The sequence below is a fragment of the Macrosteles quadrilineatus genome, unplaced genomic scaffold (genome assembly GCF_028750875.1).
Source record: "Macrosteles quadrilineatus isolate MER2022 unplaced genomic scaffold, UCM_ALF_1.0 Scaffold_7__1_contigs__length_78375512, whole genome shotgun sequence".
NCBI classification, from domain to species: domain Eukaryota; kingdom Metazoa; phylum Arthropoda; class Insecta; order Hemiptera; family Cicadellidae; genus Macrosteles; species Macrosteles quadrilineatus.
In genome coordinates this window covers 48,523,892-48,543,085 of record NW_026542600.1, presented here as the reverse complement: position 1 = coordinate 48,543,085, position 19,194 = coordinate 48,523,892, and the positions used below count along the sequence as shown (strand labels likewise).

Sequence of the window (19,194 nt, the reverse complement as noted above, 5' to 3'; positions counted from 1 at the left end):
AAAAACATAGTAAAACTGTATTTTTAACAGACCACGGATAACTGAAAACCATGGTTAATCCAACATGACATTTCTAACTCATAAACAACGCCTAATTTTGTGTATAAATGGACATAAATGTGATAATTTGCATACTACATCATCTAAATAAAATTAGTAGGCTTTTGCACAATCATGATAATTCTGTTGTGTAGGCTACTGCTACGCTGTTTCACGACAGAAGAATGTTGATAAAACATTAGATAAGTAACGCATAAAAAAGTATGAAATAATAGTAGCCCACTTATAGATTATAAAAACATTAAAATCACCTTAAATTCACTGATAAAGATAACAATGACATAAAAAAATCCCTTATTATTCTGTCTTTTTGTTCTTCTATTCCTTCTTGAGTTTCTCTTCATCCAACCATTCAAAAGGTTGCCATGGTTACTAATCGCCCAATCACAGGCTACTAAAGTTGTCATGGTTACCAAATACCCAATCACAAAATGTTGTGACAAAGCAAGCGCACAGCAGACAGATGTTTCTAAAGGTCTAAGGAGCAGACGATTTTTAGTGCAAACAAATAGCTTGACCTTGAAGCATTGTTCAACATTTCTTTATTTTGCTTCCATTTTATTTTTGTCAAATGAACTGTGGTTGTTCAAAAACAATAATGTGGGAGCCTACTGCATATAAATAATGGGCAGAAATAGTTAAATGTACAACGAATTTTAAGTCATTACACTAAAAAAAACACATTCTATAAAACTTTCTAGTATTTTTCTTGGACAATGAGGTTATGATAGCGGAAGCCTATTGTCTCGGCGGCACGGTCGGACCATGCGAGGAGCCGGACCATCCGAGGTCGGATTAGTGATGTTCTACTGAAACTAGACAAAAAATAAATACAACTACAGCAATATTCATATGTTACACAAACACACTGCTTAGTGTTGGATTTACTAAAGCCATAGATCTTACTAGGGTGTGACAAAGTTGCAATGAATAGTCACCAATCTCTATTTTAAATAGTTTTTGGTAAGGGATTGAGTCTAGCCATTAAAACTGAGAAAACTATCAGTTTAGGGCCCAATAGATACACAATAAAGGCTCACACGATGTAACACTGATATTTTATCCTAATAAAAGACTTTTTGAGAGTAGATTGAAAGGAAACATCAGTTAAAAAGCTCAATACTGAAGTGATCTTCTGTGTTGTCGACTGTGACCACAGCGGAGAAAAGAAGTTTAAAAGAGACTAATCTTAAAAGCATAATATAATAAAAATAAAAGTTTTCTGTATTTTCAGAATTTCTTATTGTTGTTGCAATCTCAAAGTGAGATTAGAAGGATTTCTGCAATCTGTAATAAATGGTACAAGTAGGCTGGTTCCCATCTTAAAAAAAAAACTGTTGGATTGGTCTTAAGAGATGGTATTATTGCCTTCCAGATTTTCATGTTTTCGTTTAGGTTTTGAGGTTAAGAGTGTCTAATTTAGACTATCACTAGTCTAAACTATGTTTTGCAGTGAAATAGTAGACATGTTATAAATCAAACGCATCATGAATTGTTTTGTTTCCAGATCTAAAGCAGTGCAAGTACGCTGCGGCACTCTCTGATGCCAATAGCACTCTCGCTCTGGAGCCTGACAATGTTAAAGCTCTCTTCAGAAGAGGGGTTGCGCTTCAACATCAGAACAAATTCAGAGAGGTAAATAGTTCAACATTGTTTACTTTTAGTGAATGAGCCACTATAAATTACTCAGCATTGTTGTGTTGCTGCTGTTTGCAAACAATCGTCTCTAAGCATTTGGGTAGAGAGAATTCTATTCATATTATGTCCTACCTTCACGTTTAGGTACGCTAGGCTCTATCTTGGGATTGTCTTTCACATTACTTCAGGCTAGTCCTAGGGTTTCGGGTTTATCACTTAAATATAAAATCCATCGGTAATTGGCAGGTTTTGAACCCTGGCCTCGGGGAAGGAAGTCCCATGCACTACCACTACCAGTTCTCTCCCTGCCTCCAAAAATCTGAATGCAGGTACAACAAAAATCTGAAAATCTGATTTTCTGGTACAAGCAGTAGCCATGATCGTTGTCCGCAAAAAGTAGCTATAATACTGTCCATTTTTGCGCACAACTGCTGGCTGTTTTTTAGATTTAGAAAAACTACATTTGAAAGTCTTTTTCCTTAAAACATTTTTATTATTTACAAGATGAGCTCAAACAGTCTCAGAGTAGTGCTTAGATTTTGAAACTTAAAAAACTATTATATGGAGTTTTCATTAATCTGGACAACTCCCCCATCTGATAAATGAAGGTTTACTGTACCTTAGAAAAACCAGTAGGAGATGAAAACCAAATTAACATAAACAGCTGATTGGATACAGGGAGAATAAGAATAAAAGAAACAGGGGTGGGGATATATTTGAACACAAGTTGTTGTGTAATTGTGATAAGTAGTTTCTTTCAATGTAATAAAAAATCATATCTTGTTAATGAATTTGATGAATTAAATTGACTCTGCAGTGATAGTATGAAAATTTCCTCACTATTGTTGTTAATCAGCACAATAGCTTCCGGCGTGGATATAATTTCATATACCTCAGTCCATTTTCATTTAGGACCTTTTAAAGTATAATTATATTTGGTATGATAACTTAAATCTATAATGGGTGTATGGTGGACTGAGACACTAATCAGTTATTTATTTTGGTATATCAATTTTAATATGGAGACTTGTAAGTTTGTTACATGTTGTTTCTTGAATTTAAAACTTGGATTTTGACAGGAAAGCCAATTAAGATTTGTTTATGGATAATTCCTCATTAGTGGTACCGGTACATGAAAGATAAATGTTGGAAGTTTTCCCTACAGAGATTATTCGTCTGAGTGTTGGGGAATCTTCTCTTTCTTTTAAAACGAATAAACACACTTAGGTTTAGAAGAAAATAAAAGTAGAAGTAGAAAGGAACACAAACACAAATAGTAACAGTACTACTAAAAATGAAATGTTGAATTACTCCTTTCGACTTTAAAACTGCTCTGGGTTTTACAATGTCGACTTATTGATGTACTGGCAATCAAATTGTTGTTTAAATTTAAGTGTTGGCTGTGTTTATACTCTTTGGTAATGAGAAATATTAAACTTAAAACCATTTTATCTGTTGATTTTGTACATGTGGATAAACAAGTAAATAAACCATGTACAAATGATAAAATTCTTATGATAAATATTAGTAAGGAAATAAATGATCTTATTTTCAAAACAATACAAAGCATAAAAAATGTGAAATGTGACATTATGTTCCTGGTGTAAAGTTGAAACTAATGTTTGGCATAGTATTTTAGTCCAATGCATGAGCATTTTCAAACCAATTGTTTTATTCAGTGTGAATATAACTAGTATTTTTGTATACTTTGGAATGGAGATTTATAAATGACCATTCATTAAAATACTATTTATTGTATGAAATATCCGATGTTTATAATTATTATGATAGCCACTTAAATCGTAAAAGGTTTTTGGCATTGATAATTATTTGCCTCAACCTCACTCATTTTCGCATCCCCTCCTTCTCTACTCCCATCTTTCTCATGTCTCTTCCCACATAGTCCCTCTATCACAGTCTTGGTCATCCCAAAAGTCTTCCTCCAGTTAGGATTCCAGACATTATTCTTTTTAACCCAGAGTTCTTCCTATTTTTTTACATGTCTTGCTTATCCTTCTACTATATCTTCTTCCTTAGAAAATTCTCTTCTTGGTTTTTCCTTGTTCCCTATTATTATTCCTCCAGACCAAATTAAGTATTTACCAAAACATTAATAAATATAATAACTAATATCAGTTATGTAGGATTTTTAAATCAAGGGCTTGCCATGCAACATAGTATATTACCAAAAGTAGAATATAATCACGTTACAAAAGATAGTTTTGCCATATATTATCTAGAACTTTTCTGGATTTAGGAAACTCTACACAAAATGGAATGCTTTAAGTCAAATGTAAATTAATCGATAAAAAATGTCCAGCTTCCATAGGCTATTTTTTAATATTTATTTATGGACAATCCATAATTCAGTTCAGATTAAACTTATTCTATCCAAATATGTGTACAACAATTACCTAAGCAATAGAGAATCAAGTAAAATCCATAAAAATTTGACTGAGTGTAAATTGGAGAAAGGTATGCTCAAAGTCAAATTTAAATACAACACGCTTTGATTTCATCACAGAGAATTGTTATCTTATGCATCTGCTTAAAAGTTATACCTCTGTAAAAATTACATTATAGCAAATGTCATCAATTTGCGATCAGAAAGACTATGGATATGTTTTTTAGTCGATCGGTTGGTTAGCTGTAAAATAAGAATTAGAAATAAAATAATATAAATTCGGTTATGGTCATAAGCAGAGCAGCTCAGGTAAATTTTGCATTCTACGTTCCATCTGCACAGATGGTCAGTTTTACTGCCCAACATAAAATCTCGTAACACTCAAAAAGCCAGCTCTGGTCAAAAACACTTTTTATTCCATTTAAAAGGTTGTTGTCATGTCTGTTGAGTGTAGAAATTAAGTAAGCAACTGTGAAACTAGAAACTAGAATAATTCCGAGCCACTGGAAAAATCCGCCATAGCTGCTTTGCATGATCAAAAAAATGCTAAGCTGATACGCAGACTTCATGAAATAGTTTTGCGCTGTTTAAAATCAATCAATGTGTTGTCAATGTTGTAAGGCAAATGTGGATGAAGTATTATTTCCTACTTGCCTAATAACCTCCACTAAGGTGTTTTGTTTATTCATAGCATTTGTTTGTGCCTTTTTGTTTAGTGTTTAAGTATGCTATTTCGGATCCATCGGGAACACGTTTAATTAAAATACAAGCCAATGAAATTGTGTTCCTGCAGTAAACTGCTGAACGATCACTTTACGATGAAATCAATCGATGCACCTCTGCATACTTTTCAAGTATCCATTTTCTTACCCAAAAGCGCCTTTTCCTCTGTTTTCTAATCAGTCCTTGTGACTGTCTCAACTTGTTGATCAATATGCAACTAAAAACTTATAACTGTACCACTCTCAACAATAACAATCTACCATCGCTTTCTAAAATAAACTAAATCCAAAAGATAGACTATAAAGCGATAAGGGTGGTGTGAACAGTCCTCACCTTACGACAGGTAGTAATCCCATCCTCACTACAGGCGTAGCTCACGAATGTGGGTTGACAAGTGTGTCAGCATTTGTAATAACAAATGGAACGTGGCTTTAAACAGTTGGTAATGTCAAATCTGACTATTGAGCTGTGGCAAGGAGTTCTAACTCTTCTAAACCACATTCCACCAACCATTCAGTGAATTGTTTCTTAAAAACAGTTATCGACGGATAAGAAAACGGGGTGAGGTTCATTTGTCCGAGTTTTCAACTGTCCGAGTTTCTTAAAAATTACAAAATATTTGAAAAATCATTTGTCCGAGTTTTCAACTGTCCGAGTATGGTTTAAATAATAATAATATTTCGTTAAATCAACTGTCCGAGTTTTCATTTGTCCGAGTTTTTAAATTATTTAAAAAAATATCAAAATATCATTTGTCCGAGTTTTCAACTGTCCGAGTAGGGGCAACATCAAAATGTGACAATGCGCGCCGAGACTAGCGTGTCTAACGCGCCTGTTCAGAAGTCGATGTGAACCCCTTCTGTGAAGGAGTCCGGCATTGTGCGAGCCGCGAGAGGCCCTCACGTCGACTTAAGAAAATTATATTATTTTTATTATAAGACTAATTTTACAATTTTTAATTATAAAATCAAACTGTCATCACCAAACACAACCAACCAAACTTGCTGATAATATAATAATTGCGGGGGTATTTTATATTATCAGCAAGTTTGGTTGGTTGTGTTAGGTGATGAGAGTTTAATTTTAGAATTAAAAATTGTAAAATTAGTCTTATATAAAAATAAAATAATTTTTCTTAATTCGACGTGAGGGGCTCTCGCGGCTCGCACAATGCCTGACTCCTTCACAGAAGGGGTTCACATCGACTTCTGAACAGGCGCTTTAGACACGCTAGTCTCGGCGCGCAGTGTCACATTTTGATGTTGCCCCTACTCGGACAGTTGAAAACTCGGACAAATGATATTTTGATATTTCTTTAAATAATTTAAAAACTCGGACAAATGAAAACTCGGACAGTTGATTTATCTAATTATTATTAGTTATTTATCAAAACTCGGACAGTTGAAAACTCGGACAAATGATTTTTCAAATATTTTGTAATTTGTAACAAACTCGGACAGTTGAAAACTCGGACAAATGATGTGATCCCAAGAAAACGCTTGAGGATATTTAACCCTTACTTTTCTATTTCAGGCTCTCGCGGATATGGCGGCCATATTGAAGCAGGAGCCGAAGCACCTAGTTACTCAACACATTGCTAAAGAATTGAGGGAGCAAATCTTAACTCTACCACGACCTGTCAGGTAATCTACTGTGTTCAATTAAATTTTGCATGATACATTTAGTTGACATTACAGTATATCCATGTATTTTGTATTATCTACTAGCAAAGCTAAATTAACTGTGTCATGAAATATAAGAAACATTTTCTCAATTTTATTGTGTGCGTCCTTTGTGGTTCATGACAAAACTAGACTTGCACGTACAAAATTCTGTTTTACTTTTTTGATAAAGATAAAAGTGGAAGTTCCCATACAGGGTGTCTACCAGTCGGGAATTCCGGGAATTTCGGGAAAAAGTCTGGGATTTTGAAAGGTTAGGAAAAGTCGTGAAAAAGTCATGAATTTCGGCCGAAAGTCGGGAATAATCTAACCTTTCAAAATTAGGGATGAACGGGTCCCAAAACTTAAAAAAAATGTTCTGGATCTTATATTCCTGATCATTGGGACGGGATTACATTTGAGGGTTGTGGGATTAATCAAAAATACATATACCAAAAACGTTTTTGAATCAGCATCCATACGTTATGGAATCAGTATCTATATACGGTATTGAATCAGTATCCATAAATACGTTTTTCAATCAGTATCCATACATTATTGAATCAGTATCCTTACGTTATTGAATCAGTATCTATATACGTTATTGAATCAGTATCCATATACGTTTTTGAATCAGTATCCATACATTTTTGAGTCAGTAGGTATCTATAAACGTTATTGAATCAGTATCCAAATACGTTTTTGAATCAGTATCCATAAGTTATTGAATCAGTATCCAAATACGTTTTTGAATCAGTATCCAAATACGTTTTTGAATCAGTATCCATACATTGTTGAATCAGTATCCATACATTATTGAATCAGTATCCAAATACGTTTTTGAATCAGTATCCATACGTTATTGAGCCAGTATCTATATACGTTATTGAATCAGTATCCATATGCGTTTTTGAATCAGTATCCATAAGTTATTGAATCAGTATCCAAATACGTTATTGAATCAGTTTCTAAATACGTTTTTGAATCAGTATCCATATATACGTTATGAATCATTATCTAAATACCTTTTTGAATCAGTGTCCATACGTTATTGAATCAGTATCCATATACGTAGTTGACTGTTACATTGATACTGTTACTTTGACTATCAGTATCCATATAACTTATTGACATTATTCAAATGATTGACATTAATTATATTATTTATTCACTGAGACATTGCTTAGCCATACAAGTTATTACCATCAAAGTACATGGCATACACTGAGACATTGCTTATCCTACAGGTTATTACCATCCAAGTACATGGCATACACTGAGACATTGCTTAGCCTACAGGTTATTACCATCCAAGTACATGGCATACACTGAGACATTGCTTAGCCTTACAGGTTATTGCCATCCAAGTACATGACATACACTGAGACATTGCTTAGCCATACAAGTTATTACCATCCAAGTACATGGCATACACTGAGACATTGCTTAGCCATACAGGTTATTACCATCCAAGTACATACATGGCATACACTGAGACATTGCTTAGCCTACAGGTTATTACCATCCAAGTACATGGCATACACTGAGACATTGCTTAGCCTTACAGGTTATTGCCATCCAAGTACATGACATACACTGAGACATTGCTTAGCCATACAAGTTATTACCATCCAAGTACATGGCATACACTGAGACATTGCTTAGCCTACAGGTTATTACCATCCAAGTACATGGCATACACTGAGACATTGCTTAGCCTTACAGGTTATTGCCATCCAAGTACATGACATACACTGAGACATTGCTTAGCCATACAAGTTATTACCATCCAAGTACATAGCATACACTGATACATTGCTTAGCCTTACAGGTTATTGCCATCCAAGTACATGGCATACACTGAGACATTGCTTAGCCTTACAGGTTATTGCCATCCAAGTACATGGCATACACTGAGACATTGCTTAGCCATACAAGTTATTACCATCCAAGAACATGGCATACACTGAGACATTGCTTAGCCTACAGGTTATTACCATCCAAGTACATGGCATACACTGAGACATTGCTTAGACTTACAGGTTATTGCCATCCAAGTACATGACATACACTGAGACATTGCTTAGCCATACAAGTTATTACCATCCAAGTACATGGCATACACTGAGACATTGCTTAGCCTTACAGGTTATTGCCATCCAAGTACATGGCATACACTGAGACATTGCTTAGCCTTACAGGTTATTGCCATCCAAGTACATGACATACACTGAGACATTGCTTAGCCATACAAGTTATTACCATCCAAGTACATGGCATACACTGAGACATTGCTTAGCCTTACAGGTTATTGCCATCCAAGTACATGGCATACACTGAGACATTGCTTAGCCATACAAGTTATTACCATCCAAGTACATGGCATACACTGAGACATTGCTTAGCCTTACAGGTTATTGCCATCCAAGTACATGGCATACACTGAGACATTGCTTAGCCATACAAGTTATTACCATCCAAGTACATGGCATACACTGAGACATTACTTAGCCTTACAGGTTATTGCCATCCAAGTACATGGCATACACTGAGACATTGCTTAGCCTTACAGGTTATTGCCATCCAAGTACATGACATACACTGAGACATTGCTTAGCCATACAAGTTATTACCATCAAAGTACATGGCATACACTGAGACATTGCTTAGCCTTACAGGTTATTGCCATCCAAGTACATGGCATACACTGAGACATTGCTTAGCCATACAAGTTATTCAGTATTTAAATCTTACAAAGGTTTCTATTTGTTTACACCCAAACATATCTTTATTTATAAAATCGATAAAATAAAATAGGCAACATGCTTAACAACATGATGCTGCAAGTAAAAATTATGAAATAGGCAAGAAGCTCATTGATATTTCCATAAATGTATGATTGAAAACAGATATTTCACTCCACTGACAAGTATGAATAGAAAAATTCCATGTTGCTTCGAATCGAGTTATATCAAAAATTGTTTAAATCGAATCGTTGCTTTGAATTGAAATGTTTTGCTGCTTCACACACCCCTACATTTGATACGGGATTTTCTCGGCATGTGATTTGTTTCGATCGTCAGTGATTTCGCTGCATCGCGAGTGACAACATATGTTGATAAAAATACCGTGACCGCGAGACGGAAAAAGGTGTAGTAACATGGAGAATGGACCGAATCTTTGGTCGGGATTTAAATAAAAATGGTAATGAAAAGTCGAGAAAAAGTCGGGAATTCCATTTGAGAAATCTGGTAGACACCCTGCCATATTCCTTATTCCTTATTCCATATTCTTACCAGCACTGTGTTCATGGAAATACATTCACTTATTTAACTAATAATAATAACGACCTATTGTTTTTTTTAATTGCCATTCCAAAATTCAATAATTTTTCTTTTTTCTATTTGACAGCAACTTAGCAGACGCACAGGTAGCACTGCCTATGTCTGCTAGTTCCTTTATTTATTGTTATATTTTTTGTCTCTGTCTAATATTCTTTATTTAGTTTATAATCACTGTTTGTAGCCAATGTTTTTTGTAATAAACTATATTCATTCATTCATCCCTAGAAAAGGTTGATTAACCCTACCAGTTTTTAAACTAAGGGTGGATAAACCGACCCCTATTTCAGCCCAGGTAGAAACATTTTATGCAAGAGGTGTTTGATCTTACTTTAATATGTATTTAATTATTGGGGAAAAATTGGATGTAATATGTTTACTTGTCAAATATTACAATCAGTAAAAACCTAAAAAGTCTGTATATCATGTACATTCAATTTTTTGTTTCTGTTTGGTGGTTAATTTAAATCTATCTGTATCTGACAGAATGATGACAGACGAGGGTCTCGGTAAGCCAAAGAGAGTAGTTGAGATGGACTCCCGAGAGTTGCGCCACAACTCTAGCTACAACTACGGAAGCTGCTACGAGGTCAATGAGTGGGGGTTGCCTAAAATTGTGTGTCAATGCAACGGAGCTCCACGCTTTCTTCAGCTTAACAATAGGCCGTCCAGATCTTTGCCTAATAGGAACGGTGAGTAAACATTGATTCGCAATACCTAAGAATGATCTGTACATTTGGAATCCTCGTAACGAATTAGAGATTGAATAACAATCACACAATTGCATTTTTCAACTATTTGAATGAGACATTCGTGTAAATCCTTTATTCGAATTGTGTTTTCATGCTCAAAATTGTGTTGTTTGAAATTTGCCTCACAAGTAAAGTAATTTTTAATCTAATTTTTTCTTAATTTTTTGTAGAGGTTTATTTAATTAGAAGGATTATTGCGGGATACTACATCACAATTAGCAAAAGACAAGTTTATCACGATGTTGTATTTGTATTTGCTTGGGTTACCATCCTGCGCAGACAAGTCCATTGTGTTCGCCTACCCTCTATTTTGTTTCCCGTTTTGACCACTATAGAGTTCTCTTTAAAAGTTTTTTTTTGGCTTTAGATTAGATTTTGTAGGTACAGTAGACTCCCTCTAGTTAGGCTTCGGTTGGATCGGCCGCCGGATGGTCCGGCCCGGTCTCAGGGGGACAAGTCATATCGTCACGGGCAAATGACCTTTGACAGGATTCAACTTGAATGTTTAGTTTCCGGTCATAGAAGTAAACAATTCATGTCAGTTTAGTTGACGGGTGCTTCTATGGGTAAATTGTTGCATATTACCTATGTAAAAACTATGTTACATAACCTCAAAAATACCAAGAACATTTTATAGTTTAATAGTTTTTCTTCAGTCTAATGTGTTGAAATGCAATGTACCTATAATTAAATATTTCGGACCATTTTTTATGCTGTAGGTTCCCCCATTATTGTTTTGAAACACCACGGTTTATTTGACAAAAATAAATTGAAGCAAAACAAAGAAATAGCCATTGTTAGCATCAAGGTCAAGCTATCCGCTTGCACTGACAATCATCTGCTCTTTACACAATTGATGTCTGCTGTGCGCTTGCTATCTCACAACAGTTTGTGATTGGGTGATTAGTAACCATGGCAACTTGTTGAATGCAAAGAAAGAAGAAGAAAGAATGAGGGGTGTTTTACGTCATCCATTGTTATATTTATCCTATTTTACGACTGTTGTTATTATCTTTAAGACTAAGTACTATGATTTTATGCTGTGTTCAACATTCTTATGTTCTGAAACAAAACATGTATATGTAATAGTAGCCTATGCTGACTACGGTAGCAGTAGCTTGCAGTACTAGACTTTCTATTGTTTTGTTCTTTACGTGATTTATTGCTGTACGTACAGTGTTGTGTAATTTTTGTTTTGCTTGATTAAGCAAGCGTGATTTTAAACGTTACAGTTTTTATTACTGAACCAAGGTTAATGACTTAACATATCATGATTGCGCAATACTATTTTTGATTATGTAAAATGTTCTACATCCGGTTAGTCCGGCCGTTTTGTAGTCTGGCCAGTGGTCCGGTCCCGAGGTGGCCGAACTAGAGGGAGTCTACTGTACTAATATTTTTATGTTTAAGTTGCTTTCTGAACTGAGGATGGAATCAGATTACACATCCCTAAATGTCATTACAACTTGTTTTTTACATATCCTGGATAGAAAACATCATCTGCAAAAATTGCTCAATTAAATTTAGTGACCAGACATCTTCTCTGCACTTTTGAATAAAAAGTACAATAGAACTCCTATTATATGAACTCCAACTATCCAAATCGCCGATTATCCGAATTGCTCTAAGGAAGCATTCAAATTCCCAAAACTCTAGTAATAAGATACGCAAAGAATAAATAATCGTTATTAGAGATTATGGAAGAAGTTGTGATTGCGGCTTAATTCTGAACCTGCAATAGTGTGGACATCATCATCATCATCATCTTCCGTGGTCATGGAAACATCGTCATCGTCTTTAGTGGTAATGGAAACACTGTCTTCGTCTTCCGCGATAGTAAATTACCCTGCCATAGTAAATTCTCGGCTTGAGGTTGATTTTTACTTTAGTCCAGGCAAACTAAACAAACTTACATAGGGACCGTTAAAAAAATTGCAAGAAAACGTTTTATGGTTTTATTTTGTAGAGTTGGGTTTGCAGAATGACATACTAAAAGTTGCCAAAAATCGGTGCACGAGAAAACCACTAAAATCACAATTTAAAATGGCGGCTTTTTTCAACATTGGAAAAATTAAAAAAACATATTTCACATGCATTTGCTATGCACATTTTTCGAGATATTGACTTGGGACCACCGCCTGTATTTATTGAGTGGTTAGTACTTCATTTTGATAGGGAACATGTTTTTGGCCGCCATCTTGGATCCGCCATATTGGACATAGATAATTTTTTTTCAATGTAATGATAGTGTTGTGACACATCATTACCAACTACATTTTTACACTGATTTCAATGCCGAAATCCGTTTTTAAATATCTTTATTCATTTAGAAGATATATACAAAAGAAAACTCTGCACCATACATTTCTTATGGACGTTTCGTAGTTTGATATTTTTTTAAAATTATTTTTCTTATATCTCCAGTTCTTATTAACGCTTGTAGTTCGTTCTAGGCTTAAAATATTCAGTAATGTAAGGGCTTTCATTTGAGCTCTTGATCATTAAAATCAGACGAGTTAAAGACCTGCTACAAACCTCAGAACAATATTAAATTTAACTTTTTAGAAATATATTTTTATTAAAATATTTATAACTCGGGTTGTTAATACGTCACCAAGTTCTTTCTTGTCTCAAATTACTCAGTGAATGTTTAGCTTTGATTTTATTAATCACTAAACAAAATCTGACAATTTTAAAATGAGCCATGGACCATAATTTAACATTAAAATGTATTTATTTTGAAATTTGTCTTTAGTTAAGGACATATATCCCAAACCCTAATAACTCCTGGAAAGTAATCCATAGCTAAAATAAAAGTCAATATTTTGGCGAATTATTTAAGACTATAAAGAGTTTTGGGAGTTATTTAGAATTAGGAATATACGTCTTTAACTAAAGACAAATTTCAATATAAATACATTCAAATGTTAAATTATGGTCCATGGCTCATTTTAAAATTGTCAGATTTTGTTTAATGATCAATAAAATTAAAGCCAAACATTTACTGAGCAATTTGAGACCAGAAAGAACTCGGTGACGTATTAACAACCCGAGTTATAAATCTTTTAATAAAAATATATTTCTAAAAAGTTAAATTTAATATTGTTCTGAGGTTCGTAGCAGGTCTTTAACTCGTCTGATTTTAATGATCAAGAGCTCAAATGAAAGCCCTTACATTACTGAATATTTTAAGCCTAGAACGAACTACAAGCGTTAATAAGAACTGGAGATATAAGAAAAATAATTTTAAAAAAATATCAAACTACGAAACGTCCATAAGAAATGTATGGTGCAGAGTTTTCTTTTGTTTATATCTTCTAAATGAATAAAGATATTTAAAAACGGATTTCGGCATTGAAATCAGTGTAAAAATGTAGTTGGTAATGATGTGTCACAACACTATCATTACATTGAAAAAAAATTATCTATGTCCAATATGGCGGATCCAAGATGGCGGCCAAAAACATGTTCCCTATCAAAATGAAGTACTAACCACTCAATAAATACAGGCGGTGGTCCCAAGTCAATATCTCGAAAAATGTGCATAGCAAATGCATGTGAAATATGTTTTTTTAATTTGTCCAATGTTGAAAAAAGCCGCCATTTTAAATTGTGATTTTAGTGGTTTTCTCGTGCACCGATTTTTGGCAACTTTTAGTATGTCATTCTGCAAACCCAACTCTACAAAATAAAACCATAAAACGTTTTCTTGCAATTTTTTTAAGGTCATATCCTATATTTACCCGACAACTTGGTGTTTAAAGCATTTTCCCTAAAATACCCCCATTTTCAGCAAAGATTTAATAACCTGAATATTTTACCATCTGAATGTGGTACGGTTCCAATTGATTCGGATTGTTGGAGTTCTTCTGATTTTTTTTTTACTACAGAGAATGGTTTACAAACTAAGCTCAAATACATTATGGAAATGTTTGTTGAACATTATTAAGTCATACGCTGTTTCATACTTGTGCATAAATATTAAATTTTCAATATTCTTGACTACGCTCTCCTGGTCTTTGAGAAATTTTGATCAATTGACACTGCAGTTTGCATTCTAATAGCAGTCTTGACTTACTCTGTCTGACAAAGTTTGGTATTTTGGTTTGGACTTTCTTTAATGATGCTAAATGATATGTTATTTTGAAATTACAGATTTTCTATCCAACTACCCACCGTCCAACTCTAGGATTGTAGAAATTTCCAACGAGCCCGCCGAGTCGCAGCAACTGATATTAAATAACTCTACTAAGTTGGAGATCATTGAAGTTGAAAAGCTGGAAAATGAACCAGTGGAAGAGTTCTTCATGCCCAAAAAGTGTAATATAGTCGATAGAAGGACTCAAAAACATAACTCCGAGTTGAATTTAAAAACAGTGGATGTGAATGGTGATTGTCGAGTACCAAATCTGATGATCGGGGACTCTAGTATGGACGATGAGTTTGAGAACATGTGTCCACTTTTGGAAGACGTGGAACCAAAGGCTTGAGGCTAGATGTCTTAGAACTTCTTACGGATTGTTTATTGTCATTTATACTGTGTAAAATATTTTTAAGACACTATTATACCTATCTAACAGTTTTTCACAATACTTAAATTCTTTAGGTCATTTAAATTTTCCATTTTTTTATAGAGAATCGTTAAATTATATTAAAATTTATGCGGTTAGAATATACACAAGGCATTTAGGAGGAAAGTAATTTTACTTAACAACTTCAATTTTATGGCCAGTTAAAATATCGTTCAAGAGTTTGTTTACTAGCTTGGAAACCCTGAAACAGTTTTGAAAGGTGTGCCTCTTTTACAGAAAAACCATAGTATATTTTATTCAATAAGTCATTGTCTGAAACAGCTTAAGAGTGTAAACTTCTCAATTTATTATACCATTGTCGTTAGAGGAAATCTCATATTATCTTTTAGGAACTTTTATCCTTTATTTCACGTAAAGTAGAATCCTAGATTTTAAGGGCATTCAAATAATTACTTAGCAGTTGCCTTGTTATTTCTTTTCTGGTTCTACTATAATTTTTTCTCTGATCCTGCTAAATTATATTTGGATTATAGTCATAATAGCTTTTTAGCGTTGATATTATACCATTGTGCTATTTCAGGGCTAACTAAAACAAGCAAGACGGCATAAATACAGATTATAAGCTATTCCTATTCCTGGGTCAATGTGCCTTTTTCAAGTGGTGTTGCTACTCACATTTTAATCTTTAAATCTCTATAGCCATCAGCATATTTGAATAACTAACAGAACTATCATGGGTTATCGTGTTTATATTATTTCTATATAAAGATAAATAGACATTTTTCACTCATTGATACAAGCAGTTTGGTATATAGGGTGTTGCTGATTTCTTGGACCGGTTAAATTCCTCTAAAAACTTTCAATTTATTTACAAAAAAGACTCCTTTTGTCAGAAATTAAGCTTTGATTAAAATTTAACTGTGAATATACTCTGTTTTATTTGAATGTTGGCAAAGGTGAAGTAATATAATTACAAATTTTAGTTTGTTATGCCGTGATCAGTTTCAATCTTAGACTCATTCTATACGGACGTGAAACACACGATGGGATTACCATGTCGGGGCCACGCGCTTGACAGGAACCGTTGCGTGAAATTGGCGTATCTACATGAAGGATTTACGACGGGGATGGACGTAGCACTAGGCGGGGAAGCTGGTTTGACGTTGACGTCCGTGTCAGGAATCGCGCCCAGCCATTCTACACGTAGCAGTGTCACTGCGCGTGGCACCTCACTTCACATCTGTTGTGTTAGGTTCAACGATTTAACATGGTGCGGTGTTGAGAAGTATTACAAAAAAACTGGATGGAACTGTGGAAAGTATAACAAAACTGGAAAAAGCTTTTCTGAATACCTGGGTACATCTGATGGTCTTAAACATGATATGGAATGTCCCTCTGATCAACCAGTTTGATAACGTCAACGTTGGATGTGTCCACAATTGTCTCTTCTTATGTTTCTTTCTTATCAGTTTATATAGCTGTTGTTGTCCAACCGAGTTCCTCTGTGTCCTTCCCGCGTCTGAACCGCCTCTTGTAGAATGGCCCGACGGGTTTCACGCTGACTCCACGTTACAGGGATTCCGTAGCTTCAACACAATGTTGGCATGGTCATGTCACATGCCCCGCAGTGGGATTCACGTTTGTGTAGAATGAACCTTAGTAATGACTACAGCTGTTTCAAGTTACAACAATACTTCAGGCCACTTGTGCATATTCCTATACTTATTTACTGTGAATATCTGAATAGATCTAAAATCATATAAGTAGGTAGTTGTGCTACGCCAATATAAAACCGTTATTTCTATTGATTTAGAAATTTTATGTTTAAGTATCAGGTATACTGTACTATTTATTTCTATTACATTTTTTCCCCAGTTATTGTTGCTATTTTTTCCAAAGATTTTACTTTAGTGGTTTTGTAATTTTTTTTATTGTACTCTAAGACGCACTTTTGTTTGTCTCACACCCAAAAGCTACATAATGGACTGAGGTTTAAGGCTATTCCTCTATTTAATATAACTGTTTGCATGGTTGGTTGATTTTATACAAAAAAATGTCTCTGTTTTATTTACAACATGCTATTTTTATAATTTATTTTTAAAAGAGTATTCTCTATAAGTTTTTAACAAAATAGTTTTTACCAGAAAAATGTCTCTGTTTTATTTACAACATGCTATTTTTATAATTTATTTTAAAAGAGTACAGTATTCTCTATATGTTTTTAACAAAATATTTTAAAATATTTTTTAGATTCATTTTTAAGCTAATAGTTTTTACCATTGTCATCCAAGTACCTATGATAAATTGAAAATGTACTCATTTGGGATTATGTGAAATAATTTGTCAGTTTTCATCCAGTAAAAGGATTGTCAAAAATAAAAACATATTTATGTTATGCAATTTCTTATACCTGTATTTTGTTTTTAAGTCCTCTAAAAAGTAAAAATCCTCACCAAGGAAGCTTTTATTATATGATATATATTAACAAAAACCAAAATCTGCACATTCAATTAAAGACTGTCAAATCAATGAATCCGTGGGACCTAAGATTATAAAGCATAGGATACTGCTTCTCTCAACTCCTTGGATAGTTTGAAAAACTATTTGGAACAACTAGTAGTTTTGAAACTGTGGGTTTCGAAGTGGTATTTGTGTACCTGTACCCATGTGAGTGTGTGTGGATGTGTACAAGCTAAAAAGTTTTTGAAAATTTGGATTTTTATGGTAATTTTTCTATAAAGACGTGCATTAAACAATTTTTTTTATCAAAACAGCTCGAACGATTTTGATCAAAATTTAGTATGTTATCGGCCTTTTAACTCTGAACCAAATGGTCCAACCTCAATGCTGCAAAGATTATAATGAAAAATTAGTGGTGATGCATCGAGAATGCATTGAAATTTCTATTCATTTCAGCATGCATCGAAATACTGATGCATCAAATTTGTCTTCATGCATCGATTCTGTCCAGGTGCATATATAAACTAATTATTATGATTTGACAAATTTATTTATTTCACAATTAATTTATCTAGTAATGATTTATTACAAAGAGTTCATTTTTAAGTTCTACTTCTAATTAATAAATATTATCTTTTTGGTAGGCCTACTCACTGATCTCTTTGAGTTTTTAAGTTTAACACAAACCGTTATTAATTTTAATTTCTTATTTCACATCTATTTATTAAATGTGTAATAATGTATCAAATAGACAATAAACACTGATCATCAATTTTTTTTTTCTGATCCTAAGAATTAACCAAAGTATTGAAAGCCAAGTATATAAAAGTGGAAATAAAGTTACATCACATCATATGTGAAATAAACTATTTTTTTTTATTTACAGGCCAATAATAATAACAATTGCTTTGGTATAGGTTTATTCTAATTGTTAGCGAAGTCTTGATTTTCTTAGGCCAGCCATAAAATTAGCAGTGTCAATCAGCAGGAGTTAGGTCAGCAACTATCCTTTTGTTCATAAAACATTTTATTCAGTACATTTTTTTACTTTAACCTTTTTTAAATGTTCCTTAAAGGTAAATGGTCCATTACAGAAATGCAAGCTGTAAAAAATTTTAAAGGAAAATCATGACGTGCTGTATTGAATCAAATCGCATCTATTCAAATCAAAATTCTTTGAATCGCATCGATGCATTGAATCGAAAAACAAATGCTGCATCGCACACACCTATAAAAAAATTAAAGTTTTTGTGATATTACTCATAAAATATCATACCGACTCGACTCCCACTGCTTACCCATAATAAGGGGTTTTTACAAGCTGATTGGATAAAGAATGTGTCAATTTGCTGATACTTGATACCGTTTGTTTTCAAATTGTCTACAAACTAATTAGTGGCTTTTGTTGCAGAATTTAACGCAATAATGTATATTTGTGATGTCTACTTAAATCTGTATATTCTAAATCAAAATATGGATGTCTGCAACAACCATCTAATGATTTTACTTTTTAAATCTACGACTAAAGACTATCCAATCAGATGAAAGTCCAATATTCAAATCAAACTTATCTTAAAAGATTATTAAAACATTGAGTCTGTAATGAGTCCTTTTCCAGTTCAA

The 19,194-nt window shown here is 33.7% G+C and overlaps 1 protein-coding gene across 2 annotated transcripts in view; it reads left to right on the top strand.

Moving 5' to 3' along the window:
• The window catches only part of LOC128998493 (sperm-associated antigen 1-like), a 30,911-nt gene extending 13,393 nt beyond the window's left edge, over positions 1-17,518 (top strand). For both annotated transcript variants that reach the window (XM_054424648.1, XM_054424647.1), the window contains exons 6-9: positions 1,568-1,695; positions 6,359-6,468; positions 10,314-10,519; positions 14,735-17,518. In XM_054424648.1, coding sequence (XP_054280623.1) covers positions 1,568-1,695; positions 6,359-6,468; positions 10,314-10,519; positions 14,735-15,069 — 779 coding nt within the window. In that variant the 3' untranslated portion in view covers positions 15,070-17,518. The remainder of the gene's footprint in view (positions 1-1,567; positions 1,696-6,358; positions 6,469-10,313; positions 10,520-14,734) is intronic.
• The last annotated feature ends 1,676 nt before the right edge of the window (positions 17,519-19,194 follow it).